The 26,943-nt window shown below is 50.5% G+C and overlaps 12 protein-coding genes across 12 annotated transcripts; 6 read left to right on the forward strand and 6 right to left on the reverse strand.

The window, feature by feature from the left end:
* Positions 1-46: 46 nt before the first annotated feature.
* Positions 47-2,188, forward strand: BDQ94DRAFT_172237 (putative C6 finger domain protein; the record flags this gene model as incomplete). Its single annotated transcript, XM_026771921.1, has 2 exons — positions 47-823; positions 902-2,188. The coding sequence occupies 2 exons, from the start codon at positions 47-49 to the stop codon at positions 2,186-2,188; spliced, it is 2,064 nt and encodes a 687-aa protein (XP_026624146.1).
* Positions 2,189-2,969: 781 nt separating this feature from the next.
* Positions 2,970-5,469, forward strand: BDQ94DRAFT_62036 (putative DNA-directed RNA polymerase III RPC4). The gene has a single exon (XM_026776191.1). The coding sequence runs from the start codon at positions 3,426-3,428 to the stop codon at positions 5,268-5,270; it is 1,845 nt and encodes a 614-aa protein (XP_026624147.1). The 5' UTR covers positions 2,970-3,425; the 3' UTR covers positions 5,271-5,469.
* Positions 5,470-5,496: 27 nt separating this feature from the next.
* On the reverse strand, positions 5,497-6,032 carry BDQ94DRAFT_147509 (uncharacterized protein). Its single transcript, XM_026767030.1, has 3 exons — positions 5,968-6,032; positions 5,868-5,904; positions 5,497-5,787 (listed from the first exon to the last, which is right to left on the reverse strand). The coding sequence occupies exons 1-3, from the start codon at positions 6,015-6,017 to the stop codon at positions 5,668-5,670; spliced, it is 207 nt and encodes a 68-aa protein (XP_026624148.1). The 5' UTR covers positions 6,018-6,032; the 3' UTR covers positions 5,497-5,667.
* A 476-nt stretch (positions 6,033-6,508) lies between these two features.
* BDQ94DRAFT_147511 (uncharacterized protein) lies at positions 6,509-7,807 on the forward strand. Its single transcript, XM_026767031.1, has one exon. It carries the CDS (start codon positions 6,985-6,987, stop codon positions 7,378-7,380), a length of 396 nt encoding a protein of 131 aa, XP_026624149.1. The 5' UTR covers positions 6,509-6,984; the 3' UTR covers positions 7,381-7,807.
* A 379-nt stretch (positions 7,808-8,186) lies between these two features.
* On the forward strand, positions 8,187-8,968 carry BDQ94DRAFT_172240 (uncharacterized protein; the record flags this gene model as incomplete). Its single annotated transcript, XM_026771922.1, has 2 exons — positions 8,187-8,364; positions 8,460-8,968. 2 exons carry the CDS (start codon positions 8,187-8,189, stop codon positions 8,966-8,968), a joined length of 687 nt encoding a protein of 228 aa, XP_026624150.1.
* On the reverse strand, positions 8,966-10,134 carry BDQ94DRAFT_147514 (uracil phosphoribosyltransferase). The gene is made up of 3 exons (XM_026767032.1): positions 9,860-10,134; positions 9,705-9,804; positions 8,966-9,574 (listed from the first exon to the last, which is right to left on the reverse strand). Exons 1-3 carry the CDS (start codon positions 10,034-10,036, stop codon positions 9,168-9,170), a joined length of 684 nt encoding a protein of 227 aa, XP_026624151.1. The 5' UTR covers positions 10,037-10,134; the 3' UTR covers positions 8,966-9,167.
* Positions 10,135-11,170: 1,036 nt separating this feature from the next.
* BDQ94DRAFT_62050 (C2H2-type zinc finger protein) lies at positions 11,171-14,085 on the reverse strand. The gene is made up of 4 exons (XM_026776192.1): positions 13,828-14,085; positions 12,519-13,675; positions 11,469-12,463; positions 11,171-11,411 (listed from the first exon to the last, which is right to left on the reverse strand). The coding sequence occupies exons 1-4, from the start codon at positions 13,961-13,963 to the stop codon at positions 11,270-11,272; spliced, it is 2,430 nt and encodes an 809-aa protein (XP_026624152.1). The 5' UTR covers positions 13,964-14,085; the 3' UTR covers positions 11,171-11,269.
* A 983-nt stretch (positions 14,086-15,068) lies between these two features.
* Positions 15,069-15,872, reverse strand: BDQ94DRAFT_147517 (uncharacterized protein). Its single transcript, XM_026767033.1, has one exon. The coding sequence runs from the start codon at positions 15,569-15,571 to the stop codon at positions 15,314-15,316; it is 258 nt and encodes an 85-aa protein (XP_026624153.1). The 5' UTR covers positions 15,572-15,872; the 3' UTR covers positions 15,069-15,313.
* Positions 15,873-15,878: 6 nt separating this feature from the next.
* BDQ94DRAFT_147518 (uncharacterized protein) lies at positions 15,879-16,555 on the reverse strand (the record flags this gene model as incomplete). Its single annotated transcript, XM_026767034.1, has 1 exon — positions 15,879-16,555. A coding segment is annotated over exon 1 (151 nt), but the record flags the coding sequence as incomplete, so codon positions are not given.
* A 79-nt stretch (positions 16,556-16,634) lies between these two features.
* BDQ94DRAFT_62107 (uncharacterized protein) lies at positions 16,635-17,225 on the forward strand. Its single transcript, XM_026776194.1, has one exon. The coding sequence runs from the start codon at positions 16,674-16,676 to the stop codon at positions 17,094-17,096; it is 423 nt and encodes a 140-aa protein (XP_026624155.1). The 5' UTR covers positions 16,635-16,673; the 3' UTR covers positions 17,097-17,225.
* Positions 17,226-18,284: 1,059 nt separating this feature from the next.
* BDQ94DRAFT_180506 (uncharacterized protein) lies at positions 18,285-20,571 on the forward strand (the record flags this gene model as incomplete). Its single annotated transcript, XM_026773634.1, has 7 exons — positions 18,285-18,839; positions 18,979-19,024; positions 19,299-19,744; positions 19,862-19,910; positions 20,059-20,118; positions 20,191-20,394; positions 20,505-20,571. Exons 1-7 carry the CDS (start codon positions 18,701-18,703, stop codon positions 20,569-20,571), a joined length of 1,011 nt encoding a protein of 336 aa, XP_026624156.1. The 5' UTR covers positions 18,285-18,700.
* A 533-nt stretch (positions 20,572-21,104) lies between these two features.
* Positions 21,105-21,880, reverse strand: BDQ94DRAFT_62138 (uncharacterized protein). The gene has a single exon (XM_026776195.1). It carries the CDS (start codon positions 21,709-21,711, stop codon positions 21,316-21,318), a length of 396 nt encoding a protein of 131 aa, XP_026624157.1. The 5' UTR covers positions 21,712-21,880; the 3' UTR covers positions 21,105-21,315.
* Positions 21,881-26,943: the final 5,063 nt, after the last annotated feature.

Genomic DNA, 26,943 nt, shown 5'->3' on the forward strand with positions numbered 1-26,943 from the left:
CAATGTAGTAGCAGTGTGGTAGTGCCTCCTTTCAGACTCTCCCACCATGCAGGCTGTCCAGTACGAACAGCATGCTGCCCCTGGGGAGTCGCCTGCCTACACCGACCATCGTGCGCCGCCTCAGGAACCCTCCCCCCGGAGCTCGGTTCCTAAGAACGTCGCCTTTGAGCTACTTCTCGATGAGAACTCCAAGGTCCGGGCCCGCATACCTATGCGGGTACAGATCTACCCTCATGACACAACGGATTCCATTGTGACTACGGTTAAGAATTTTTACGGCATCTACGATGGTGCTGCGAGCGGTGTCAGCTTCGAAGACGAGCAAGGCATTACCCTCATTGCCAGGTATGAGAATCTACGGAACAACATGACTGTTTATGTGCGGGTTATTCCCGTCCAGGCATACACAGAGGGCTACGGTGATCGGTTTTATGGGCACCTTCCCGCCGAGGCTCGCAAGCGTCCCAGCTTAGGGGAGCCCTTCCAGATGCCGCCGGCAATGCCGCCGGCGCAGGTCTTGGAACACGCCCAACCACCTTCTCGCCCGGCGTCGCGGCTGGCTCGGAAACGCAGTGTATCCCCGTCTGGTCGCAGCCGTCGTAGCGCATCTCAGAACAAGCAGTCATCTCGGGTAGGCAACAAGAGTAGAGGCTCGAGCACTCATGGCAGCTTCCACGAGGAGGGTACTCCTGGTTATAGCGATAGCGAGGGTGGCTACTCTGGGACGAAGAAGTCCCGAACCGAGCAGTTTGGCAGCTCAGATATCAGCATGGAAAACATCCTTCAAGATGGCCGCCGGAAACGGCCCAAGTTTGAAAGTTCGGTTCGTGGCGGGCATCTTTTCTTTCCCCGTCTCTGTTGAAACCATATTTACTAACGTTGTGTCTTTGTCTCCTTTCAGGAATTGCCTTTGTTCGTCCCTCCCCAGGTCCCGCTCACAACCTCCACGTCGTCGATCTCGCCCCAGCGCCGGTCAATCGGTCAGGAAGGGGCCATCTCACCTTTCGCACGCCCCACCCAGCGCCCTTACAACCAACAACCATTGCCGTCTCCACAGAGCTATGGATACAATGAGCAGATCTATAGCGTCAATCCGGTGCGCAATCCGGTGTACGCCACCCCTGTGGTTCCTGAGCATGGCCACCGGCTGCGCGACCGAACCACTACCCAGTCCTCTGGTGGGCAGTATAGCAACCAGGCTGGTCGAGGCGGCGGCCCGGGCATCCTCCCCACCCCAGATCCTACCATTGCCAGCTGCATTTCCGACGAGGATGTTGCTATGCAACTGATTCGTCTGGGAGACGCATCTAATTTCTCGCATGGCCGTACTTCTGCCTCCACACTTGATGATGCCTTCAGCGGTGCCGCTGATGCTGCATCCTCGACGGGTGCAACCAGCGATGGTGATGACTACAGCGATGATGACGATGATCTACCCGCTCGGTCCAAGCAGCGGCTCGACTCCAGCCCCATGCTCCCACCTGGTGCCACCAAGCGCACACACAAGCATCTGGACGATATCCTTCCCAGCTTTGACAGCTCTGATGGAAGCTACGACGGTTACGATGAGGAATACCAACATGAAGAGTTGAACGACACCTTGGTGAGGCATGATATGGATGAGGATACTCTCTACCGGGACGCTCCCAAGTCCAAGAAGGCTAAGACTCGGCCCACCCATGCTGTCAGCACCACCAAGGCGCGCGGGCCCAAGCCAGCACCCGTGCGTCCGAATAAGAGCAGCAAGCCAGCGGCCAATGGGGCCGCTCGTAAAGTCAAGGCGACGTCTACCACGGTGGCTCAGAAGACGGCGGTATCACCGCAGATGATGAGCCCTGTGCCGGTCCGCAAAACATCGACTTCTTCCGTCAACTTCCAGCACCAGCTCGCCGCCGACGAGGAGGACTTGTCGACTAAGCCGCGTTGCCAGCGATGCCGTAAGAGCAAGAAGGGCTGCGATCGGCAGCGCCCTTGCGGCCGATGCAAGGATGCTGGTATCGGCATTGAAGGGTGCATCAGCGAAGACGAAGGAAACGGTCGCAAAGGCCGCTACGGTCGTCACATGGGGGTCCCTGTCAAGAAAGCATTCGACGCCACTACGAACGGAGTCGAGACGCAATCCATTGTGGCCGCTATTCCGGTGACCACGGCGGCTAGCATGGACAAGAACAAGAAGCGCAAGCGTTAGCTGGATTCCAATCCCAGCAATGAGGATGGCTGTGCCTGGCCCATGACCTCCATCTCCTTTTTTCTTTTTCGCCCACACCGTTCGTACCGAACCATCGATGAGCTGCGCCTGGATGGCTGCATTTCTCCTGAAATATTACACCTTTTAACATAGACGAATCGACATTCTTCCGTGCATCGTATCCTTCCCCTCCTTAACGAGCTTTTCCACGCGGACCGTTGGCTTGATCATCTTGAAACTCTCCGAATCTCCCTATCACACTACTGAATACTTCTTCCTCTCCCTCGAGCCGGCCTGCCTCTTGGGATGTCCTTCCTTCATCACTAGCGGATTCGTACACGATGTCTCTCTTTGTACCTCACATCGAAGTCACGAGTGCCGCGCTCCCTTCATTCTCTCTCTCTACACCTCTCTCTCCTCGGATCGCCAACCTAGTTCGCATTACCGTCTGCATTCTGCCTGGCCTGTTATTTATCATGGATAGTCTAGCGATTGAGCTGAGCGGGTTGATTGAGCTTCCTGAGTTGTGTCTTTTGGCGTTAGTTGCTGCAATGTTTTCGCGGCCACGGTCCGGGGTCGCCTCCACTCACTTAGGCCCCCATTGAAAGAGCGGATGTATCTGGATTACTTGGTTGTGTTTTGAATGGCTTTGCTGGTGCCCGTCTGATTTCAACTGGAGATGAGTTACAACTTGCAAAGAGGTCTAGTGTGATCAATAGGAAATATATATTGAATTTCAAAGACAGCCCAGGTAACTCAATGAATGGCTAGCTTTCTAACAACTACTAGTAACAGGCTTATTGCTATACTGGTCTGAATAGACCCATTGTTCAAGACTGACTCAATGCGATCCATCACAATGGTTCAGTGAATGGCTGCCATTAATTGAGAGAATCATTGATGAACATCTGAGGTGATGTCCGGATCAGGTTAGCGCCGGCTGACTGGCGTTGCCCCGCATTGGCGGCCTGAGGCGCGAATTTCCTTTTTTTCTCCAACGCCGAGCGGGCGCGGATCCTGCCAAAAAGTTCCGTATCTTCTTCATCTTCACTCGACTTCATCATCCAATTCTCCTCTCCTCTCCCTCCCTTTTCTGTTTACCCTTCCTCTCTCTACCCGCGGACGAGCTACCCCCTACATACCCCTCCAGCTTGTTGTCACTCCGAAACTACTCCCGACGCTATCAACCCCAACCTCTCTACCGCACTCATACTCTGATCATCCACATCCACCCATCATGCCTCCGAAAGGTGCTCCCCGACGAGGAGCACCGGCCGGCGCAGCCAGCCGCGCCAATGCATCTACAACCGCCTCCGCGAGTCCCGCGCCTAGCGCCACCACCACGGGCGACTCCCAGACTCCAACACCCGGCCCATCAGCCTCCGGGCGAGCCCCCGTCCAGCGCCTTCAATCGCTCAAGAAACGCACACCCTCCGGCAGCATCGGACCGGCCGAGAAACCCCCCGGCGCGCCCGCTGCGCCCGGCGAACCTGCCAAGCCCACACTCAAATACAAGCCGCGCGCCGTCGGCCGTCGCAGCAAGGAGGAGCGAGAAGCCATCGAGAAGCTCGAAGCCGAGCGGCACCGCGAGCGCCTGAAGGAGGCGGCGGCGATTCAGCGCGGCCGGGATCAGGGCGGTCCTGGTGGTCGCGGTGGGTTTGGGCGCGGGCGTGGCGGACCTTTGGGGTCTGCGGGCGGGCCATTGGGCTCGGGGATGTCTGGGCGTCGGGGTAGAGGAGGACGGTTTGGACAGGATTCGAGACATTCGTCTATGTCGAGACGCAGTCGGTCGGTCATTGATCTGGGAAATACGGCGGCGGGTGCGGGGACGCGCGATTATTCGTCGGATGAGAGTGATGGGGAGGTGCGCATCAGTATTGACCAGATCAATTTGGATAGTGATGAGGAGGATCAGGAGCAGATGATGGTCGATAGCAAGAAGGGGAAGGCGGCGGTTAAGTATGCCGATGCTGAGAAGGGGTTACGGCCTATTCGCGTCGAGAGACATGAGCATGAGGAGCGCGTGGTCAGTGTCAATATGGAATCGAGCTCGAGCAAGTCGGCGGAGCTGAGGGAGAAGGCTAAGGCGCAGGCGAAGGAGGATGATGGTGCGCTCTTTGTGCAGCAGAATGATGATGATGCTGCGGCTACTACGGAAGGAGAGCCCAAGGTCAAGTCTGAGCCTACGGATGATGATGATCAGGTCATGACAGATGTTCCGCATGCGGAGGAGCCAGCTACGACGGATGATGGATTGCTGCCGGTACAGAAGGTCAAGGTGCGCAGGAAAATCACACCCCCGTCGAACGAGGCGACACCCCAGCCCGAAATGGAGATCCCTGCTGCCGTGAAGGACCCGAAGAGTTTACTACGCACGAAGGAGGATATCGAAGAGTACGAGCGACACGAGCAGGACCTGGAGATTGTCAAGGACCTCTTCCAGAAGGAGCCCGAACCTGAAAAATCGGAGACCACCACCCCGGCAGAGGGAGAGGCCCCTGCTGTGGTTGCGAATGACCAGGACAAGGACAAGGACAGTACAATGGAGGACAAGGACAAGGAGCAGGAGGAAGAGGATGTCAACAAGGACAAGTTGGCGGGGCAGCTGTTCCTGATGCAATTCCCACCGATGACGCCGAACCTGGTGGTACCGGGCAACAACGAGAATCCAGCGGATGAAGCTACAGATGCGATGGCGGGGCAGAGCGCACCGGAGGCCAGTGGGTCGGAGCAGACAGGCGTCAAGCGCGAAGATGGCGTGGAGATCCTCGAGGGTGGAGAGGATGCCACGGCAACAGGGACGTCATCCAAGATTGTCACTGCAACCGACTGGGGCCTCAGCGCCGGGCGCGTCGGCAAGCTGAACGTCCATGCGTCGGGTCGGGTGACGATGGACTGGGGAGGCATCAGCTTCGAGCTGGATCGCGCAACAGCCGTGGACTTTCTCCAGGAAGCGTTGATCGTGTCGACCCCGCCTAATGCAGCGGACGAGGAATTCCCGGATGATGAAAAGAAGGTGTGGGCGATGGGACAGCTGAGTGGGAAGTTTACGGTGACACCGGACTGGGGGAAGATGCTGTAACAGGATGCTGTAACATGATGTTGTAGTAACCGTGAGAAGGCTGGTCGAATGTTGACAGTATCCCACTATAGATGGGGCTGTTGTTGTGATGGCCTTGTTTATTTGGGAGGCAGGAAGGGATTTACGTCATGCGGGATGGCTGGGGGACGGCCGATCGGATGTTATGTTCATACTAAATATGAAGTAAAGATAGAACTGTCAAAAGTTCAGATGCCAATGAGGAATAACCTTGGGATGATGTATTATCCACATGGATGGCTGTGAGAGGTGACGACGTAAGAAAGGAATGCCAGCCATGCCACGCCACAGCCATTGTGTGGTGTTGTGTTGATGTTGATTGCCTTGTGGGATTGATTGTCGCGGACAGAGAGAGTGTGTGTGATGAGCGGGACTATAATTAGTACACGGACCACCCGAGGGCAGTGAGGCAGACACTGTATGTAATCAAGTATGAGATGCCGAGTAAGTGATGTTCGATAGACTTCAATGAAGCATGATAGATGGGCCGATAGACGGTGTAAGTTTGATGCGACATCCCGTGTTGTTGAGAGTGATTTGCACATTTTCATTAACGCAGCTTGAGCTCGTCATTTCCAGGGCCGGTGAGCACAAGCAAATTAATGTCTCACTTGGAGTTAAGATAGCCTGATAGATACTGGGAACAATAATACTGTTTATTACTAACGTACTATACTAGTATCTATCTGCCCTATACAGAGTACAGTGCACTATCATCCCGTCCTCCATTCACCCAATAGCGGGAAATGAACCTCGCCCTCGCGTGGAGTTTCTGTCATCTCTTATTGGCTCACCCGGTCCAGACCCTCTCCCAATCGGGCAAAAGCTGATGCCGATGGTTACAGGGATTGTCCCTGGTTCCACCGTCGCCCTTCCCTGACAAGCTTCTGTAAGTGGCACGAGACATCCTTTCAACTGACGCTAGTCCCAGCCCGTGCTGACACGGCAGGATCCAGCCAATTAGCTGGGAAAGATAGCGGGCCACTGCAGGCTGGGCAAAACCCCACCAGGTATCTATTGGGGGCCACTTGGGAAAGTGGGGCTTTGTTCCTAGAAGAGGAGAGGTCGGCGCAAAAACGCTAAAGACGAATTAAATTTCCACTAATTTGGCAAAAGTCAGGGTCAGGGCCCCCCCGTTCCAGTTTGGCCTGTCAGCGTCTGGGCCGTTTCGCCTGTTTTTTCCCCCTTCTTCTTTTCTTCTTCTGCTTTCCCGTCCGTCCCTTTTTTATTTCCTCCTGTTGCAACTCTCTCTTGCTTGTACTTTATTTATATTGTATTGTGCCTGTCGTTGTTGGAGACGGTCGTTGCTGTGGTTGTTGCTGTACTATTCACTTTAACTTACACTTACACACTGTCGTTGCCGTTGCCTGCTCTCCTGTATTGTTCGTTACAGGTTTTCAGGAGATACACACCAGCCAGTCGTTTCTTTTGCGCTCTCGCTCTTCGCATCTGTCGCGCTCCCCGTTTCAGATCTCGACTCAGCTTACTATCGACTCGATACTGTGGGACTTGGTTACTTCCGTTTGTTGGTACTGTTGAAAGTGGTGGATTATAATTCCTGGCACGAGTTTTTTTTGGCTTTAATCCAGCACGTTCTGGAATCCCGCAGCCTTGCTTCCATTGTTTCCTTCCGCACCGACCTTTTCTCGTCGCATTCTCGCATATCCACCTCCACACATACATACATACATTCACGATGAAGACCTCCACGATCCTCCTCTGTCTCGCTCCCACGATAGCTCTCGCCGTCGAGGCCGATGCTCAAATACCTCCCGCTGTGTCTCCCACGCCCTCTCTCCCCAATGCCAACCCGCCCGCGCCGTTGCCTGAGATCCCGACGCCGTCGAACACAGAGCTCAATGCGAAGTTATGGGAGATTCGCACGCTGTTTGAGATCGAAGATAATACAGATGCGACACGGGTGCAAGATCAACTGCCCGAACCAGCGAGTGGGAGAATCGGCCTGGCCGCATCAACAGGGGAAACCAAGGCGTTGCGCGCACGGAGTGAAGGCACACTCGGACAAACACCATGGATTGGCATGGCTATTGGATTGACCTGTACGGCATTGGCAGCAGTGATGCTGGGGTGATCCAGACCTTTCCTCGACTTTCAACTCGATATTCATGCTGCACCAACTTGCATTCGGAGTTATCTTATAATTTCATTTCACGACAGTCTTTGGCGACTAGACTCGGATCGGTCGCTCTCTGCTACGAGCGTTGCTTGCATTGCATTGCAGCAGCCACCATCGAATTTATGGCTGTGCTGCAGAATATTCTTTTCGCTTCTTCACTTCACTTCTTGTGAGGTCTGCATTACTTTTTGACCTTTGCATTCATACCATACCCCCATGTATAGACCGGGTCGTTTTACCTTTTACCTTACCTACTTCTACTGACGCTTCTTGTACGTGTACATGATACCTTGATTTGTGCCATTGAGGCTATTGTTTGATGATGTATTTACTATTACCTTACTACTACTTACACTTACTACTTACTACTTAACTGATCATGAATACTGAATCTATTCATTCAACTTCACTGCTGATTTCAATTCCGGCCTTTGTTGACCGATCCGGGTAGTACGAGTGCGACAACCAATGATGATACTGCGCAGACAGACAGACAGACAGACAGACAAAGAACACGAGCGACATGCATCTGCAGACTGCAGCCATCTCCATTCTCTATTCTTTATCTCAGTGAATGGGACCCAACCCCACTACTTTCACCCCTCTTACTCCTACTCTGACTACAGAGTGTAGTCCAACTCCAACTCCAACTTGATACACGACCATCATAACAAGAACAACAGTCTTCCCACCTTCAATATCTACCTAACAATCTCAACACACCCAACTCCAACACCAAAAACCACCACACCAAGATCAAAATGTCCTCACCAATAACAACCACAACCCGCCCATCAGAATCCACTACTACTGCGAACAATCCACACAACATCCCCCCCTACACCCCCATGACCTCCCTCTCCCACGAACTCGGCATCCTCTTCGGCTTCCTAGCCGCCTGTTTCGTCGTGATGGGCGTATATGTATTCTTCTGGAGAGGTAACGCTTACCCCATACACACACACACACCCATCTCTTCCATCATCAAACACATACTAACATCCCATATCTGGTGGGGCGGGTGGATTAAACAGCAGCCGAATTCCGCTCCGAACACGCCCAGAAACTCCGGCGGCAGATGCTCCTCACGCGGGGAATCCATCACGGGAGGGGAGGGATCGGGGAGAAATTCAATTCTCAACATAGTCATGTGCATGATGGTAGGTGTTTGGATGGAAGTGCAGGATTGGGGTTGCATCAGAGGAATATTATTATTACTCCCGAGAATTCTGCTTCTGCTGGAAGTGGGGTGGGTATGTATAAGGAGAATGAGATCGGGGTGGCGTTGACTACCGGGATGGATGTGGTTTCGTCGCCGAGTTTGGGGCCCATGACGCCTACTTCTACTGCTGTTTCGGCTTCTGGTGGTGGTGGTGGTGGTGCTGGGAGGGAGATTCCGGTGGGGATTGCTCCAATTGCTCCTATTGGGGGGAGGATGAATCTGGGGTCTAATGTTAATGGTGTTGCTGGTGGTGGTGGTAGGAGGGATGAGATGGAGTATGGGGTTGAGATGGATGTGTTGGGGTTTTTGCAGCGGAGGTGAATTTTCTTATCTTTCATCTATTGATCTATTAACCGGGTGGTTGATCGGATCATTCATGTCTATTTACCTACTGCTGGCTATCTATCCATCTCTTTTCCCACTACATACCCTAAGAAGTAAAGTAGACCTGTGAAGCGTGAAGCGCTTCACAACCTAGTTAGTATAAGTATCCTGCTGCTCAGCGCTCCCCAGCTAGCATCTACTTCCCCATCGCAACAAACAATCTATCCCCAATATCCCCCAACCCGGGCACAATCATCCCCCGCTCATCACACCTCGCATCCACCGCCCCAGTCCACACCTCGACGCCCTCAGGCCAGGTCCCCGCTGCGCGAAGCACGCCCGCTTCCGAACCCAGCACACTCAACATGACGACTCTCTGCACGCCCCATTCACGGAGTAACTGGATCGCTGCTTCTGCGGTAGCACCCGTTGCAATGACAGGATCGAGTAGGATGGCTGTTGCAGCAGCGGCGGTGTTGGTGCTAGAACTGTCGGGCTGGAAGGGGAGGTTGTTGTAGTACTCGACGGGTTGGAGGGTGAGACGTTCGCGGAAGAGACCGAGGTGGTAGATTGGAATGGAGGTGGGGAGGAGGTTGTTTATTGCTGTTCATTATATAATCATTAGTTATGAGTTGATGGTTTTTGAGTTGATGGTCATTGGATGTTAGGAATTGGTCGGTGAGAGTATGTGGGTGCCCGAGATAGGAGGTAGTATGGGGGAAAGGGAAGATACCCTCTATCATGCCCAACCCAGACCGGAGAATAGGCACCAAAGCAATGTCCGAGGGATCAATGTCGTGAGTGACGTATTCGGTGCCTAACGGAGTGGTGTCCTATTCAAATAAGTCAATAAGTCTATTGATAAATCGTTGATAGAGGAAGACTCACCATTCCTGCTTTCTTCACCTTCCATCCTGCTGCAAATGCTTCCACGCCCAAGATAGTGGCTATCTCGTGCACCAGACTGCGGGTCTCGCGGGTCGAGGTGGATGCGGACCGGAGCTGTGATAGCTTGGCTTGGAGGAGGGGATGGGAAGAGACGTGGACGTTGGAAGGGAGGGCCATGATTGATTCAGTTGGAGTAATAGTACTAAGTGAATGATAAGGTGAGGGGAAGAGGAAGAAGGATCCAGGAGCTAACTATGGAGTACTTGTAGGAACCAGGAACGGGCATCACTGCTTGCTGCAGAAGCAAAGAGGGGTAAGGTAAGCAACAAGTCACCTGCTCTGGTCCAGTGATCTCCCAAATTCCAGTCTCTGCAACTTCCATGGATTTCATTCTCCTTCATTGTGACTTCAGTTCACTTTCATTCCCCGCGATGGTCGGCCTCCTTTCTTTCCTGATAAGCACCCGCAAACCAGATCCCCCACTGATCCACCGTGCTGGCTGACCCACTCTTTCAACTCTTGCGATTACTCCAGCAATTCAGTCAACTTCAGCCAGTTCAATAACTCTACAATACTGCAAATGCTGACCCCGCCAACAAGTTATATTTTCTGCGCAAATTACTATGGTACAGAGAACTACTGATAAAGGTCAAGCAAAGCATGTGCAATTAAACAATTCAAATCAACGATGCCAAAAATTAAAAGCAAAACAAAATCAGAGCGGAGAACATCAACGGCGGGGACACATAAACACATCACTATATCAAACGATTTAACGCAATACATTAAGTGGTCACGAAACAAAGTAATAGATCAAAAGGTCTGAACGAATGACTTGAAGCAGAAGAATGTATATAACGGACAAAGGTATCAAAGATGGCCTAGGGTAACCCCAAGGCAATTGACCAAACACGCTGATGCGCACATGTAGAACGGACGGCACTAATGATTAGGGCGTAGAAGAGCGTATAAGAAGAAGGCAATGAAAAAACAACAACTCCACCGAGTGCTAGGATGAACACACAGGACCAGCCGGGTGTCGAGATGTTGCCTTGGGAAAACAACCCACAAAAACAAGAAAATGACCACACCGGACTCCCGTGAGCTCTTGCGAAACCATAACGCAATGAAAGACGTCGCAGAAAACAATAAAGCAATTGACTGTGAGCCAGGGAACGCCAGCAAGCAGCATGATGCGGCAGTCCAGATCATAGCATCCCTTGGGAATTCTCTGCCGCCACTTGCTCGCCGTTCCCGACCCAATCCGAAATCCACCCGCGACCCAAATCAGATAAAAAAACCAATGCCCGCGTAAGGAATGAATGAAAACGAGAATGAAGAAGAACTTAGTTGGTGACGTAGATGACCATGGTCAAGCTACCTGTCCGTCGAGTAGAGATGTTGATCGCACTAGTACGCGGTGCCAACGCTGGCAAGCGTCTTCGTCGGCATTGGGTGAATAGGTTGGTCCTTGGCGACGCGCAACGAATCTTCGTAGCCGACCAAGGCCTGGGAATGAAGTTTGAATGACTCGCCCATGAGCTTTGTAATTCTGTTAAAGTATTAGCATACGATATCATAGCATGAGCATAGTAGAGGATCAACTTACCCCCAAACTACCACGCCGTCTAGGATGTTACCCCATACACGGGCCACGGTGGAGCTGAGTTTTCCAAAAGCATCGACGGCGTCATCATCAAACAAATTCCGAACCTTATTGTAGATGGCCATCTCAGCCTCCGTTGCGGGCTCTTCGTCATGTTCCAGGCGATAGAGCCAGAGACTGAGGATGACCATCAAGTCCAAGCCGCAGAGAGGATGCTCGACGCTCCAGTTGGTTGCCGACGTCTTGGCGACCCAGTTGATGCCCTGAACGGCGGCGATCTCAATGCACTCAAAGCACGACTGAATAACCTTATTCATCTCCTGAGACCGCTTGACCTTCTCGCGTGCGACAGTCATCGCAGCAGCGACCTCGTAAGATGAGTGGTAGCGCAGAGCCTCCTGGATGGACTTGAGGTCAACTTCCAGGCGGGCGCGAGTGTTGCGGTAGACGGCCATCGAGTTGAAAATCAAGGGGTGACCCTTTTGAGGGGTGCTGAGAGGCACCACAATCGTTTCCGGCTCGCACACTTCCAGCGAATTTTCCCACGTCTCCAGCGCCAAGCGGAGCTTGTATTCGGTCACCACGTCCTGGAGGGCCTCGAAGCTCCTCTTGTGGTTCCAAACTTGCAGGAAAAGCGCGTTGATCAGCACACGGGTGGCGAAAGCACTGTAGCGCGTCTGCTCGCCCTGGAAAAGGCAGTCGTGCGCTTCACGAACAGTAAGCGGCGTGGAGGACGCTAAGCTGCGACGCCACGCCTCATCGTCCGTCACATCCAAATTCCACATGGATTCCGAGGAAGGCAGCTCCAAGTTGTCAAATTCGTCGAAGCTCATCGCTGGAGTGTGGTTGAAAGTCAGCGTGAGCATGCCGAAGAAGATGTAAACGGCGTAGTACGTCCGGCGGCACGACTCGTCCTCGATCCACTCCTCGCGGGTCGGCTGAGCACCCTCGCGCGCTTCGGTCCGGAGCTTCAGTTGATAGCGGTTTCCGGCAACCATCTACAATGATCAGCGCTATTCAAATAGTAAAATTAGGGGGCAGGGATGCTCTTACATTGGCCAGAAGACTCTTGATGGAACAGGTCCATTCGAGGCCCTTGGGATCACCACTCCAGCTCTCAAAGATCATGTTCAGCAGGGTACTTTGCATGGCCCAGAGAGGGCACTTGCGAGAGTCAAAGTTGTCCTTGTGTTGCAAAAATTGGTTGACAAGCATCTTGGACCCCACGTGAAGCATGAATGCATGCTGCCGCTCAAAGGTGTACAGAGCACCAATAGAAAGGACCGCAAGTAGCAATGGCGGTGAAGTAGCGGTAGGCTTGAAAGACTCTTGGTGCAAGAACGGCAGGTGAGGGTGGTACAGATTGAAGTACGTTGAGAGATACTTGTTGAGAGACGCGGTCGGAGGAAGCTGGAAGGTCTCGGGAAGCACATTGAGAGAATCCACATTGTGCAGACGTTCAACAACCATGTTTCGCTCGATCTCGTTCGCAATCTGCGGAGCCTTGGGCAGCGTCAGGGCTTGGCTAGGACCAGGCGACCGGCGGTAGTTCACTGGACTAACGGGACCAGTCATCGAGGGATACGGCGACAGCGCATTCGGCGTCGAGTTTCCAGACATGGGCAGCGAGTTCACCAGGGAGTGCAGCGAGGGAGCAAGCGCATCACCCACGGCGCCGTGTCGGTCCATAACCGAGGGCAGCGTATGCGATTCCGAGCTACTGTCTTGAGACACGAACGGAGATCCCATCGGGTGCTTCGTGTCAGCAGGGGAAACCAGGGTGTCCCAAGGCATCTGCGGCAAGGTCGCGTTGCCCGACATGTACGACACAGGAGGCTCTAATAGAGGACCGCGTCCAGGGGAAAAGGAGCGATCCGATTCAGCACGTTCATTGGCTTGACCAGTAGCGGCAGCTGCGGCCTTATGTTGGAAATCTGTCATCAACATGGCTGCAGTTTCAAGATCAACCATACCATCACTGCTGGCCTCTATTTGTTCGAGAGTAGCAGGATCAATTGTGATCGAGGGCTTAGACGGGCCGGGGGCGGGGGAAGTCTTTTGGACACCCGCGCCACCACGTCGCCGGCCCTCGGAAACTAGCGGTATCCCACCGTCCTTTGCGTGAACGGTACGGTCATGACGAAGGAGTAAATCACGGCGCACGAAAGTACTCCGGCACTTCAGACACTTGAACGGCCTCTCCTTGGTATCTATAAAGCAACAAAGGTTAGTATTGTGCCTAAAGACTAAATGACGCGAAACACAGCCGCAGCACAGTAACTAGCCTGCCTGCACGAAGACAGCACACCTAGCCCCGCGCACAGGAAAGCCGACCATATAGAAAGAAAACCACTCTACTTACGCGAACGTTCGTGTCTGCTGCGATGTTCGCTTCTGCTAAAGGCGCGATTACAAAATTGGCACTTGTATTTCTTCTCTGGGGCTGATGTCTTCTTGGCTGGCGAGTTGGTCGCCTGGGGAGGTGCAGTGGGAGCCATTGCTGAGAATACTGCAGCGAATATACAACCACGGCTGAATCCTAGTAGAGCAGCGACACGATCGAAGACTGCGCTATCGTCCCTTTTGTGATTTCACACCGGTTCTGTAGGCGGGTAGACGACAGGAATTCGGTTTGGTGCCTGATCATTCCTTGCGTGGGGGAATACTGGAGGGCAGTGTTGAATTGGAATAAGGGAGGTCCAGCCACAGGCGGACTAGGAGGAGAGAATAGTGTGATAGCGGGTTATGGTTGTAGTATTGGTGATGGTTGTGTGGTGGAGGCAGTCTTTAATAAGAAGCCGAGGAGGGGAAGTACCAAAGGATGGGAAAGACAGAACGGGAATAGACAAACAATAGGGAAAAGGAAAAGAAAAGAAAAAAGGAAGAGAGCAAGATGTTGAATGCTGACCCACGAAAGAAGAGGAGAGAGAAAGAGGAGGAGGGGGAAGAAGGAAGGAGGAAGGCGTTTGAGAGAAGAGAAGAAGAGGAGGAGGAAAGGAAGAGAAAAAGAATGGGTAAGAGGAGGGGGGGGATGTTGAATGGATGAGGAGAAAGTAGTTTGTGAGTTGCGGGAGAGAGAGTCCTGGGAAAAAAGGCCTGGTCGAAAGGAAGGGAGCGAGGGGGGGGGGGAGGGAGACTTGAGCAGAGGGAAAAGTGGTGTGGGTGTAGAGAGAACGCGCCAGGACGTGGGCACAAGCCGATGGGCGATTCGGGCGATCGCTGGATCGCGACAGTGAGGCGGTCGTGTCCAGCGGCGGTGTTGGCGATTTGGGCGACGAGCGGCGCAGCGACAACAGGGAAGTGGGAGGCGGGAAAGAGGGGCTCCCTCGGCGGGACTGACGGAGGGGGAAAACAAGCGAACAGGCCAGTCCCCGGATTCGACCACGCACTGGGGCCCATAATGCCACCGTCTTCATTCCCCGACAGCCAATTGTTTTGCTGGTCGCCCATTCTGACTAACGGCGTGCCCGGGCTAAACGGAACCTGGTTAGGACACGTCCACCTTTCCTTCGGTGACCCATATTTCGAAAAGAGACAAAAAAGTTCAGGGAAATAAGCAAAAATGAAATTCAAAATTAATAAAAATTCAAAACAAAAATGGATCTAACTGCAAAGTGATGAATAAAAATATAATAGAATAAATAAAATAAATAGAAAAATCATACAAACTATCTACACAGCTAAAGGAACAGACAACAAAACAAAGCAGTAGCCCAGCCCACTGCAGCCCACATGGGCCGTACAGTAGTAGACTTCCAACCCGTCAACCCGGTTCAGCCGGGGGGCCTCCTTCGACTGGCTGAAATCGACCGTTTGTTAGAGGTCTTGGGTTGATGTGAGGGAGAATCTTATCCACTCTCCATTTTCCATTTTGCACCCACTATTACTGCTACTGAAAAAGGCAAAAAATGGGAAATGGAAAATGTGAGAAGGAAAAAAATAAAGAAAATAAAAAATAAAAAATAAAAAAGAAAATCGAAAAGAAACACAATGATCTCAATATCCGAAAAAATGATCCGAGCAAGAAAAAAAGAAAATTTACTCTTCATATGCATAACATTGGGCAGCATCCTACATGTTTCCCCTGGTGAGTTATCGAGACTCATGATGTGATCTGGGATAGATTTGGATCATGATTGACATGATGGTTAGTTTTGTTGGTTGGTTGACTCCAAAGTACACCGTAGTTAATCGTCATATCTTCTTGGGAACATTATACATCCCCTCTCTTACACAGCGCACAGTCGATACTCTCATGATCAAATATCCCCTGCTAGGGTTAACCCACTCGGATAATGCTCCTATCCCTATTTGGTGATGGTGCCCCTCGCTCACCTTTCAGCGGTCGAGTGCAGGACCCTAGAAGGATAATAATGGGCCAGCAGAGCTTCTACGGTGTATTCCTGCGACTTGCCTAACTGACCACACAAAATTCATGCGGACGCTGGATGGCAGGCTCGACTTTCGATTCTCTCCCACTTCCCATCGATATTATTTCATAGTGGGGTTGGGGGTGGAATGAGGACTCCATACGGTATGGTATGTAACTTTGTTCAGTGGGTACAAGTGGTAGCTCGATGGGTACAATGCAGTGAGGAGGACACTGGACAAGACTTCAGGTTGTCTTAGTAACCTTGAAGCGGACATGACTAGCACCGAGGAACTGAGTGAGGTTCGGATTACCTGCTGTAATCCTCAATCGCAGCGGGTGCAAGTAAGATGAAGAAAAGCCAAATGGTCCCTATCCCTATCGCCCATCCCTATGTGACAGCGCAGAAATCGCAAACTTGGTACAGTCGGCTGCGGGGCCGTCCAAGAGACAGGTAGATACTGTCATTGACCATTGTCAGTAGACAAAGGTCAGGGCACAGCATTAGACTACAATTCCAGTCGATGTATCTTGGTCATTGCATGAAAATGGTCCACAGTAATTAGAGGGAAGAGGGTGCTCGATAGATGAGAGAGGAGAAGGGGGTTAAAGGGAACAGGCTCGAAGAGGTTAGACTGTAAGTTTGCAGGTTGAATTGAGAATCCATCGCAGACACGCACTTTCACCTCTCTCTTTTCTCTCTCACAAAACTCCCGTCCAGCCAACAGATTAGTGCCCCCTCCCTTCCCCTCCGTCCCCTCTTCTGCCTACAAAAATTAATTTTTTCGCCCCTCGTCAGCCCCCCCTTGCCCCTCCGGCAGGGATCCAGCACCATCCAAATGCCACGGAGACGCACTGCCATCATGATTCGTGTATTGGCTCCCTTCATTTCCACCACGGAATCTCTTCACATCCAAATCAAGTGGTCGATTCGTCCAAACCGGGCGCTCATTCCTCACGCTGATCGTACCTACGTACTCATCTCATCCTTCAATAATCCGCATATCTATCATCAACCATCATCATCCCTTTTTCTCTCCCCATTTTTACTTTTTTTTCTTACTTCTTCTTCTCGATCATCTAATGTTACTCCATTTGTATCCCTCCGTATCCCGCCACCCACTTCCTTACCCCTCTATCCCCCTCTAAACTCCCCCTCCTTCCCTCCCCTCTTTTTGAAGTCTAACCCTTCTTTAAACCCCTCTTTGGTAAATCGGCTCGCTGGGATCACCGTCGGTAATCCCTACTTATGTCGTAGATAACCCACTAGTTATTTGATAATCGGCCGCCCGCCGCAAGGCTGGTCATGACTTCATTTCCATGCGATCCAATTTGTGTGAGTGGGATTGCCCGTCTAACTCCGACGAGAACTAGCCCCGGTGGATCTTCAAATCGAGCGCTGCCGTTGTTCCAGACCCCCTCTCTTCTCCGTTCCCCTTCTTCCGTCCGTCACAATGACGAGTGTTGGTTCATTCGAATGTCTACAAAGTACAAATATAGAATGGTTCGCGAGCGCATTTCACGAACCACTTTGCGAACACAAGAGCTTCGCGCGGCATTTTGAATTAAATCCTTCATGTTGCCAAGTCAGTTGAAGCCAGATAGAGGGCGGGAGATGAATCGTGTTTGGCTGATAAAGCCACCCGTCATCACGCAGCAATAGGAGAATATTGCTGACGATGTGATGTCTCTCAGTTTGACAGATCATCGCCCAGTCTATCGGTAGCCTAAAGAACACACTCTAACATCCCTAAATTTCTGGCAAGCCTCTTGGCCTTCATTGGATGTCCCCTGGACTAAATAGGTAAAGAAAAAATAAGAAAAAGGAAAACGGACTATCTGAAAAAAGAAAAAGCTAATCGTGCGATGCACTGCGAACGCCAGAATGACCTTGGGTGAAAGGTGGTCAGAGGTTCAAACATGGCGCATGGTTTGCCTCCCACTTCAGCTCAGGGTCAGCTGCTCCAGCGGCCGCCAACACGACAGCCAGCGTCAGCAGGTGAAGGAAATCAAGGGTCAGAAACACAACCCTCCGTAGGGCGATGGACGCTGTTTCGTTTCCAATTCTTCTTGCTCGCTTGCCAGGCCCCATTTCCCCTCCTCTTTTCCCCCTCCCCCCACCTTAACTTAGTACTTTGGAAAAGCAATCCACTGGATTTCGGCCACCGAGCGTGTGGGCGGGCTACATCAGGTGTCCTTGTTCGTGGGACACAAAATACTACAGAATTACTCCATCCTGGACGCTAAATGGATAATGCAAAAGCTTGAGACAGCAGACAAAACTCATGTTCTGGAGCGATCCAACCTGGACCTTGGGAAGCTGCAAGACTGCATCATCCCCAAACACTATTGTTTCTGTTTTTGGCAGTTTGGCATCCAAGCCGAAGATGCATCAACCTAACACCGACTACCTAGTCTCAACTGCATAAGTGGCATGGGGAACCCGGCCCTTCGACAGAGAGAGTTAGTCTGAAGCCAGAGGTACCCTAGGGCAGGTTACTTGTGGCTGCCTGCACGCCCGCAGTCGCGCCTAACCAGCCTCACTCGGAGACGCGCCCTCGTTCCGCGTCGCCGTCGAAAAAGTAAACGATCCACCTTGGGGAGGGGGACAGATTACATACGTAAGTAGACAAGGACGTAGTTAGCTCGTTAGCTACACAGTTGCAAGTACAAATATGTCACGGTCAGATGACGCTGAGCGATAGTTCCGGGCCTGTCCTTGGCCCCTTGGTTCGACCATCATAGGCAAACCCGGATTGATTGGCGTTTCCATCCTGAACTTGGTTCTGGGAATGATACGGGAAGATATTCCGACCATGATTTTAGAACAGTCTCAGATATTTTTGTTTCATTCTAAACCATAGAAATGATGAAGCCTATTTTCATTCTCAATCTCAGAGACAGTATCACCATCATCATCACCACCACCACGAAGGTTCCCGTAAAATCCCGGCACGCGAGTGGGGCATCACTGGGTGGACCTCATAGAAACCCCACCAGACACGGTTAGTTACTAGGGAAACGCACATGATCATGAGGGGAGCACAAAAGTACCCCAGGAGGATCGCATACATCCGATAATTACGGAGTAGATATCCAGAACAATGAATCAGTTTAATCTATCTTTCCACCGCCACGACCGAGGGGTGGTGCTTTGGCTCTCACTGCCTGCGGATCATCTGGGCGCATTGTATCGAGTTACCGAGGAGCGTCCTTCCAACATGCCCGCCCCTAAGATCAATACGGTCACGATCGCTATCCCCCAAATGCATGTCACTAACTACAGAAAGAACTGGGATACTCTGACTGCTATCATGCTAGCCATTGATTGCGATAAGCCAGAGAGGCGCCGCTTCCATCATCCCATGATAGACAGCCCTAGAGGCATCAGCGATTCTGAGTCTCCACCCGAGGGATCCGTCCAGATGCAGGCCCCAGAATCCTAATCAGCATTAGTGCCTGAGCAACTCATTCTTACGTACTCCATTCTCACCGCTTTCATCTGCCAGGAGCTCGGCCTGCAGGAATAAAGCGGTGAGCCGGGGCGCTTACGCTTTTGAGAAGGTCGGAAAAGGATGGACAGCAGAAAGGTCAAATCCAGACACTCGGCCTGCTCTCACACGTCCAGCCGCCCGAATTTCGACGGCCTCGGTTTGGAGGTCGAACCCTGGCAAATTCGATTCGTTCACTATCACTTCTGAGGTGCTTGATCCACTTTCCGAGCCATGCAGCGGTCCGACCCAGTCAACGCCTCAGCTTGTCCTGTATCTCATGGAAGGATGTTACGAGCTTGCAGGTCCAGGAACGACGCGAGATACTCATGACGACCTACCAGTTGGTCGAAAGGGTGTCAACAACTTGGGAACAAGTCGCTTGGGGTTTCATCTATCAGGCAATATCGAGCACCTGCGTACGGACCATGCATCGATTTCCTAGACCGGCGCACGGGGTCAAGAGAGGGGGGCAATAGTGCAAAACTCCCGTACATACCGATCCTCCCATCCATGATCGATCATTTCCGATCCAGGCTCGCTTTTCTCCGGCGGGAGCGTGTCCTCCATACCTTTGGTGATTCGGTGGGTTGGGAGTCCATTCTCTTGGATATCGTTCATTCGGTTTTCACACCTACCTGAAAACAAAAAAAAGGGGGCTAAACCTCAAAAACCAGTCTCGAAAAGCGAAGAAACCCCTTCTGGCTTTCTGATTTGGCTCTTTACCCTGCAGCTACCCGTTCTATTTCCTCCTTTGCACCAAAGATGCAGTCGATCAGCTTCGTCGCGAAGGGTCGATCGCCGGATTCCACAACTATGGCTAATGAATCTTCAATTGAATTTCCACAGGGCGTCTATGATCCAGTCAGGCGCGTCCAACTCCACCAGGTACCGTTGCAGGAAATCAGGAACCTCTTCCCCGAAACCCCGGCCCTTACACTAGCAAGCGTCGGCAGCCATCCCAGGCTAGGAAGTGGAAGAGAAAAAGTCTACTTATCTCGGCTGGCGCTCATCGTCCCGACAACTTTGGGACTTTGGCGGTTTGCATCGACCCTGGTCGGCGGCGCCCGTGATCCGTCCATCCGTCACGTAATTAGGCAGTAGTGCTCCGTACTAAGTGCCCCTCCATCTCCGAACGGTCTGGAATATCCTAGGCGGGCATCCCTGGAGTCGGTGAAGGATGTCAACCATCACCGTCTTGGTGCCGTTGGGGATTGATCTTGATCCCCGTGGAAGGATTCCTTGACCGCTTCTAGATACTATCAGGTTGGGCATCGCTTTTCTACACATGGCATTGAAAATATGGTCTGCTGTCATGAGAGGTCCCACAACTTCTTGGATGAACAACAAGTTTCCAGAGCATACGGAGTCGAAGCAGAAGACACGGGTTCCAAGACAAAGAAAATTTTTGAAGGAGCAGATTCTCGATAATGAAAGCGACCCACTCAATGATGAACCCGCTCTTCCAGCTGATAAGCTGCTCCATCTGTGGGTAGGTTAGTACTCCGGAAATCCGTCTGACAAGTTTTCCATCTATTTTTTTCTTTTTCCTTTCCTTTTTTCTTCAATTTTTCTATCTCTCCCCTCCACCGCAGCGCTCCGCTTTTCTTTTCCTGGTTTGTGCGTTGTGCGATGCCCTTCCCTAACCCTAGACCTAACTTCAGCAGTTCCACTGACATCGGCAGTTACTTTAGCCTGGTGGCAATAGCTGCGATGGGGCCCGCCAAATACGGTAGTCTCTTCGCGTCGCGCTATCAGCAAACGGATGTATACACTGTAGTCGCCTAATTCGGCTTGGTTTTCGATAGAACTTGGTGCCGTAGTCCAGGATATTCTAAACACGTAGTTGCATGCGATCAGCTTAACCATGGAAAGCTATCTGTCAGTCGGGGTTCGTGGCCGGGATACTGGTTGGTTCCATGGTTCACTCCCGTCGGTTCCTGATGATATACAGATGCTACGACACGGAGTCCGGATTCTGCTCCGTAGTTTATCGGAGACTTGTGGTTAGTGGTAGGAGTAACTTCTGGATATGTAGGCCCTGGAATCTGGCTCTGGATATGATCGGGATTATGTGATATGATGGGTCGTCGTAGTATATTCTGTGCATTCCTGGATGCCGAAATATATATTGCGGTAGTAAGCATATCCCATGGAACATGGTTTCTATGAGGAAAACTGTAGTATTCCCTTCATTCAAACCTAAATTCGATTTCGTCCTCTTATCGAGCAGTACTAATAGAACGCTATAGAGCGTACTTCCCCCATTTAACATAGGAATAATACAATAGTACTCATTGTAGAAACCCTTAACCCCAGAAACCAAATATATAGCGCCGTCTCCATCACCGGCAATTATGTTACTAGTATACTGCAAACTTCCCATATCAACCCGCGTTTTAAATCCTACTACTCACTACTTCACATCCATCCACAACCAAGCAATTCGAATAGGAGATAAACATCTGTTTCATACTAACCGCGTGTCTACACCATTGGACCAACTACGTACTCGCAACCAAGCAAACTAACTTCCAATATGCATCTTCCCCGACCAGCCAACAAGACGGACAAGAACCCGTCGCTGAACTCGAACTCTAAGCTAAGTCAAAGGAATTGCTCCCCGAGCCCCAACTACCAACTATCCAAACAAAGCCGGATCCAGGGAAGTCATCGGAATCCATAATGATAGCATAAGTCTAGAACACCATTACCCAATTCATAGCCTACCAATCAACTGAGCTGGAATGCACAACAGGCATTATCATCGTATCTCTACAGACAATTACTAGACTACTCCGTACACACAGCTTCCCTCCTACACACAAGATAACATAAGATAAACACCACAGAAAAATCTAGAAATCCCTAACCCATCCATAAACCTAGCCGCGCCCCATAATCAATAAAAATAACACCGTCCCACCCACCAGCCACCAGAGAAGGAGGAAAAAAAGAAGGCTCGAAAATTCTTCTCGAAGCACCCACACCATCATCAATCGGATCCTTCGTCCACATCATCCTGCCAACCGGATGTTTGGGAATCAAGGAAAACAGTGGTTCCTCGAATCCTACTTTCCTAACTATTGTAGACTAAAGTGAATGCAAGAAAAAGGGGGAAACGGGGTTAAACTAACTTTCTAGCTGAGACTGACTAGTACGTGGACAATGGGGTTGGATTGGTTGAGGAATGCGCGGAAACGGGATGTGATCAGCTAACTAATCGGGCGTACTATCTAAGTTTGTCTTTCTTGTTTTTCTATTCATCTTTCTACGGAATACGGTCGATGGGGAGTGCCGTTGTTGATCCGAGGTATTGGTTCGATTTAGTATGCTCATTAAGGAGAAGTGGGTTGGTTGGTGGGATTGATGGATTGATGATGGATGATGGATGGATTTAGATGATGGGCAACGTTGGGACCTGGATCTGGACCTAGATTGCAGTTGGGTGGTGGGTATCGGAGTGCCCGGGTATAGTTCCTAACTACTCCGTAACTGAGATTAATAACTTTTTTGCACTACCTGTGTACTTATCTTCTAGCATATGGAATATGATTAAGGGAAAGGTTGTCGCCGGAATCTGGGTTCCTGCTATGCTCATTTCCGTGTACTCCGTAGTTCTAGCTCAACTAGTGTCGGACTCGGGATCTAGGCAGGGATGGATGTTTCATTCGAGTTTACGAAGTACTCTGCTTACTACTTGACCATTATTGTGAATGTGTGAAGTATCCCTTGATAGAGGGGTATGATAATCATCTGCTACAGTTAGTGTCTGTCTGAGTAGTAGATTGACAGACAGTATGTAGTGCCGTGAGGGGGATCATCTCTTCTCTAATTTCCCCCCCTCCCCTGGTTATGGCCTCCTTGCTGAATACCCCTCGTGATGATCAAAGGTTTAATGTATTGTTGTTAGACATTAAATGTAATTGAGAAGCAAGGTGCTAAGACATTTCATTAAGTATATTGGTGTTTGCTTTTAAGCTTAAGCCTGATAATTGTTGTCTCGCGGGTGGTGTATAACTAACATTTGTGGTTCGTGTAGTGGTTCATGTGCTTTATTTCATGTCACTACTTTATACTACTTTTTTTGATTTAATGTAGAATACAAGCATTGATTATTAGAGTTAAGTCATGCTAGATGCTCGTGTATGTTTGTATCTATCAACCACTGCCCATATAGTAACTGTTGTATATGTATACTCAGCCTACAACTTCCTCCATACGGACATCATATCCACGAACAACCCGTATATATCTATTCTACATACTCAACTCACAGTAATCATCAACACGAGTGAAATCGAATGATCTTGTATACATACCCTCATCCACCATCTCCCCGTAACTGACACCACCACACCATCACCACAGCTCACTATCCAACGTCAGCCCATCCCTATACCACCCATCCCGATTCTTCAGCCCCCATCTCTCCTGCACCCAGAACCATCTGACCCCGACGATAATACCCCCGCAAAATATCTCCAATGTCGTCCATAAGCTGACACCAATAATTACTGCCTCGGCTGAGACCCTACTCAGATACCGAGGAATATCACACCACCGGGGTAACCTCCTCTCTCCTTTCTTCACATGCTTTCATTTTTTCATCCACTCACTTAATACAACACAATATCATTGTCAAATGTTCTAGAATGAATAATTACTACGTAGATGACGAATCCACCCGCCTAGTCACCCGCTCACTCCCGACAACTAGTTAATTACTATAGAGTATAAATGCCGATATATCTCCGAGCACAGACTGTTAACCTAGTCTGGAAGGTACCTAGAGACATCGGTATCAGTATGAAACTGACTAAATCGTAGTAGTTAGGGCAGTGTAGCCAATGAATCTGAAGGGTAGTCCTAACTAGCTAAGTTACGGTCCGTCTGACGGTTTCTATAGCACGTGGGTGATGATGCTTACTTTGAGGGATTAAGTTGAGCTAGTACTGAAGAATAGATGGAGACCATTCCATGTCGGTGAGGATGTACTAGGTAATGGTGGATGAAATCATCTGGCTGCAGATTATGACCGAGTATGTGCGAGATTGGGGGTGGCTTGATTGTTGCTGTTGGCTAGGTATCTGATCATAAGGGGCTGTATCGGCTTTACTTCCTTTCGGGGCTAGGAGGGGTGAGAATAGTGCCTGGTGTTTTGGTAATGGGCGTATGGATTGGGGGTAATGTTGTTACGACCTCTGGATTTCTGGATGCTTGGATGTTTGGGTATGGTAGTCCTGTATTGCTTGGGATATAATGTTGATGCTTTAATGTTGTATGCCCGTGGTTTTTGGAATATAACTTTTTGAATATCCGCATGATCTGCAGAGTTATAGTGAAAGAGGTCATATACGGACTAGGTTGATACCTCGAAGGTTCGAAGGATTGTAGGAGAATGAGCGTTATAAATTGCTGGATAGATGAGGCTACATTGCTCCCACGATGCAAAACTGATACTGAGGTCATGGACATCATTGCTTTGTCACCGTTTCGTCCTCTCGGCTGTTATCACTGACTAGCCATAATATGGAGCTTCTAATCGCATGGCATTGTGTCACATGTCGACGTCAAACAATCCTGCATGGAGCATGCCTCGTTTGGATGAAGGAGCGTGTCAGTCAATGTAAAAAGCAGATTGAGCCATGAGATAAATTGCTAGTGCCTTTACCTAGATACTGGAGCGTTCGAGCTTGAAATATACCTAGAAGCATATGATCAACGCGAAGGAATAATGATCCAATGCGTATCCTCATTCGTCCCATGATGAGCAGTTGGATCCTGAAATCTTGTATTTTGTAGACTGAGAGTAAACACAAATCACGCTACATATCTGTGGATTTGCTTCTTGAGCATTCTGCTGATATCTCTCAACAGACTCACTGCTATGCTCAATTTACAACACTCGCAAAGACTCACCACGCGGAACAGACAACCTACCAGTAAGCTCAAGTCTGACACTTCTGCAGACAACCGCACCCCCTGCAAGACAGCTCCCTGACCGCAGATCCTTCTGCACGCTGATATCGAACCCTAGTCATTTCAATTCCGACTGGACTTGATCGACCGGTGTCTGTGGTTATGGTTATAACCGCAGTATGTCTCCTACTAGTTAGACCAAAATGTCCTTAAGCATAAAGCCGAGCATGAGCGTGATCCAGTCATGAACAGGATAACGTTTTGAGTTTCTTGCAGGTCTGGTGTGAAGCCACTGTCAGAAGTAAACTGCGTGATCGGCGTATACCATTAAGTCCTGCGTCCGTTAGCTCCCAAGTCATTTGACTTTCGGACGCTAGGTGTCTAAGCGTTATGCTGAGTCTTTAGATATGATGGGTCAAATTAGCTCAGAAAGTACTGTGTCGTTTTTTGTATGTGTTCGTGACTAATCAGTCAGTCATACGAAAGTGTATCAGAAGGCAACTGCCTGCTAATTAGATACCATACACATCATCCGAGAAGTGGGTGCCAAGGCAAAAAGTGTCAATGCGAGAATAGCATAAAGATGAGTACAGTATCACTTATCAGGTACCATACCTGTTATCTATATCCCTGTGGCTTTGCTGGACACAGACCTCAGGCCCTGCATTTCCGCGGCGGTTGGTGAACAGGGGTTGGTTGGTTCTTTGACAGTGCGAGCATAGTGAACGACAGGTATCTCTGCTGTAGAGATAGAAGATACAGTAGATAGCATACACAGGAAGTCGTGTTATTACTCTCTAAACGTCGTATATTGGTTTCACTATCGCCAGTCAAGCTTGAGATCGCCAAGGGCCTCAGCAAGCTATGACCGTTGCAGATGCACTTGCAGCGCGACGCGAGTCAAGTTACGTCTCCACCCAAAAATGGGGAAACGAAGGCACTAATTAGATACTAGTAACAAGAGAGAGAGAGAGAGAGAGCCTGGAAGTCTAAAACTCTCTGATAGGTACTAAAGACGAGAGAGTGGGCTGGGGATGGATAAGAAGGTTAATACCACGGTTTACCGGGACGTGCTTCCCATCGTCTCTGAGCGGAATTGGCAGCCGTGCGGGTTGAGTGTGGACTCTCCTTGAGAAGACGCGGTTTGAGCTCCCCTTCGTCTTGCCCCCGAGACCCAAGACTAATGTATTATTGACTCGCGGAGTAAAGCATCTCTAACTAATTACTGGTGTGGTGGCTGGAATTATTCAGAAATTTACACGCTTCATCAAAACCAATGATCAGCTAATATATCATCCTTCGACTCTCCCTCCCCCCTGGCCCAGCCAATCTGTGACGGCGAGTTTTTGGTTGGACCGAGTTACTACTACTTACGGCCACGGCAAAGTCCACCGTGCAATCCAGACGCTTTAAGTAATTAGGTTGGCTAACCCCAAAGAGCCCCATTAGGGTCTCGGAATGCGCACGTACTCGCGATGTGCTGCCAATGATGGATCTGGATGGTACGGAGCGCGTAGACAACATCCATGGTTCGGGGAAAGATGTTACCCAGTTACCTACCCAGTCTTCCAATCGTAGGGATCGAGTCTGATGGAGTACGGGTGCCATCCGAAGCCTCAGAAGGCTCGTGCTGTTGCTGTGCTTTGCTTCCCGCGGTAAGAAGCGGTAATCTGGCATACGCACCGGTATTTATTCT

The sequence above is a fragment of the Aspergillus welwitschiae genome (assembly GCF_003344945.1).
Source record: "Aspergillus welwitschiae strain CBS 139.54b unplaced genomic scaffold BDQ94scaffold_25, whole genome shotgun sequence".
NCBI classification, from domain to species: domain Eukaryota; kingdom Fungi; phylum Ascomycota; class Eurotiomycetes; order Eurotiales; family Aspergillaceae; genus Aspergillus; species Aspergillus welwitschiae.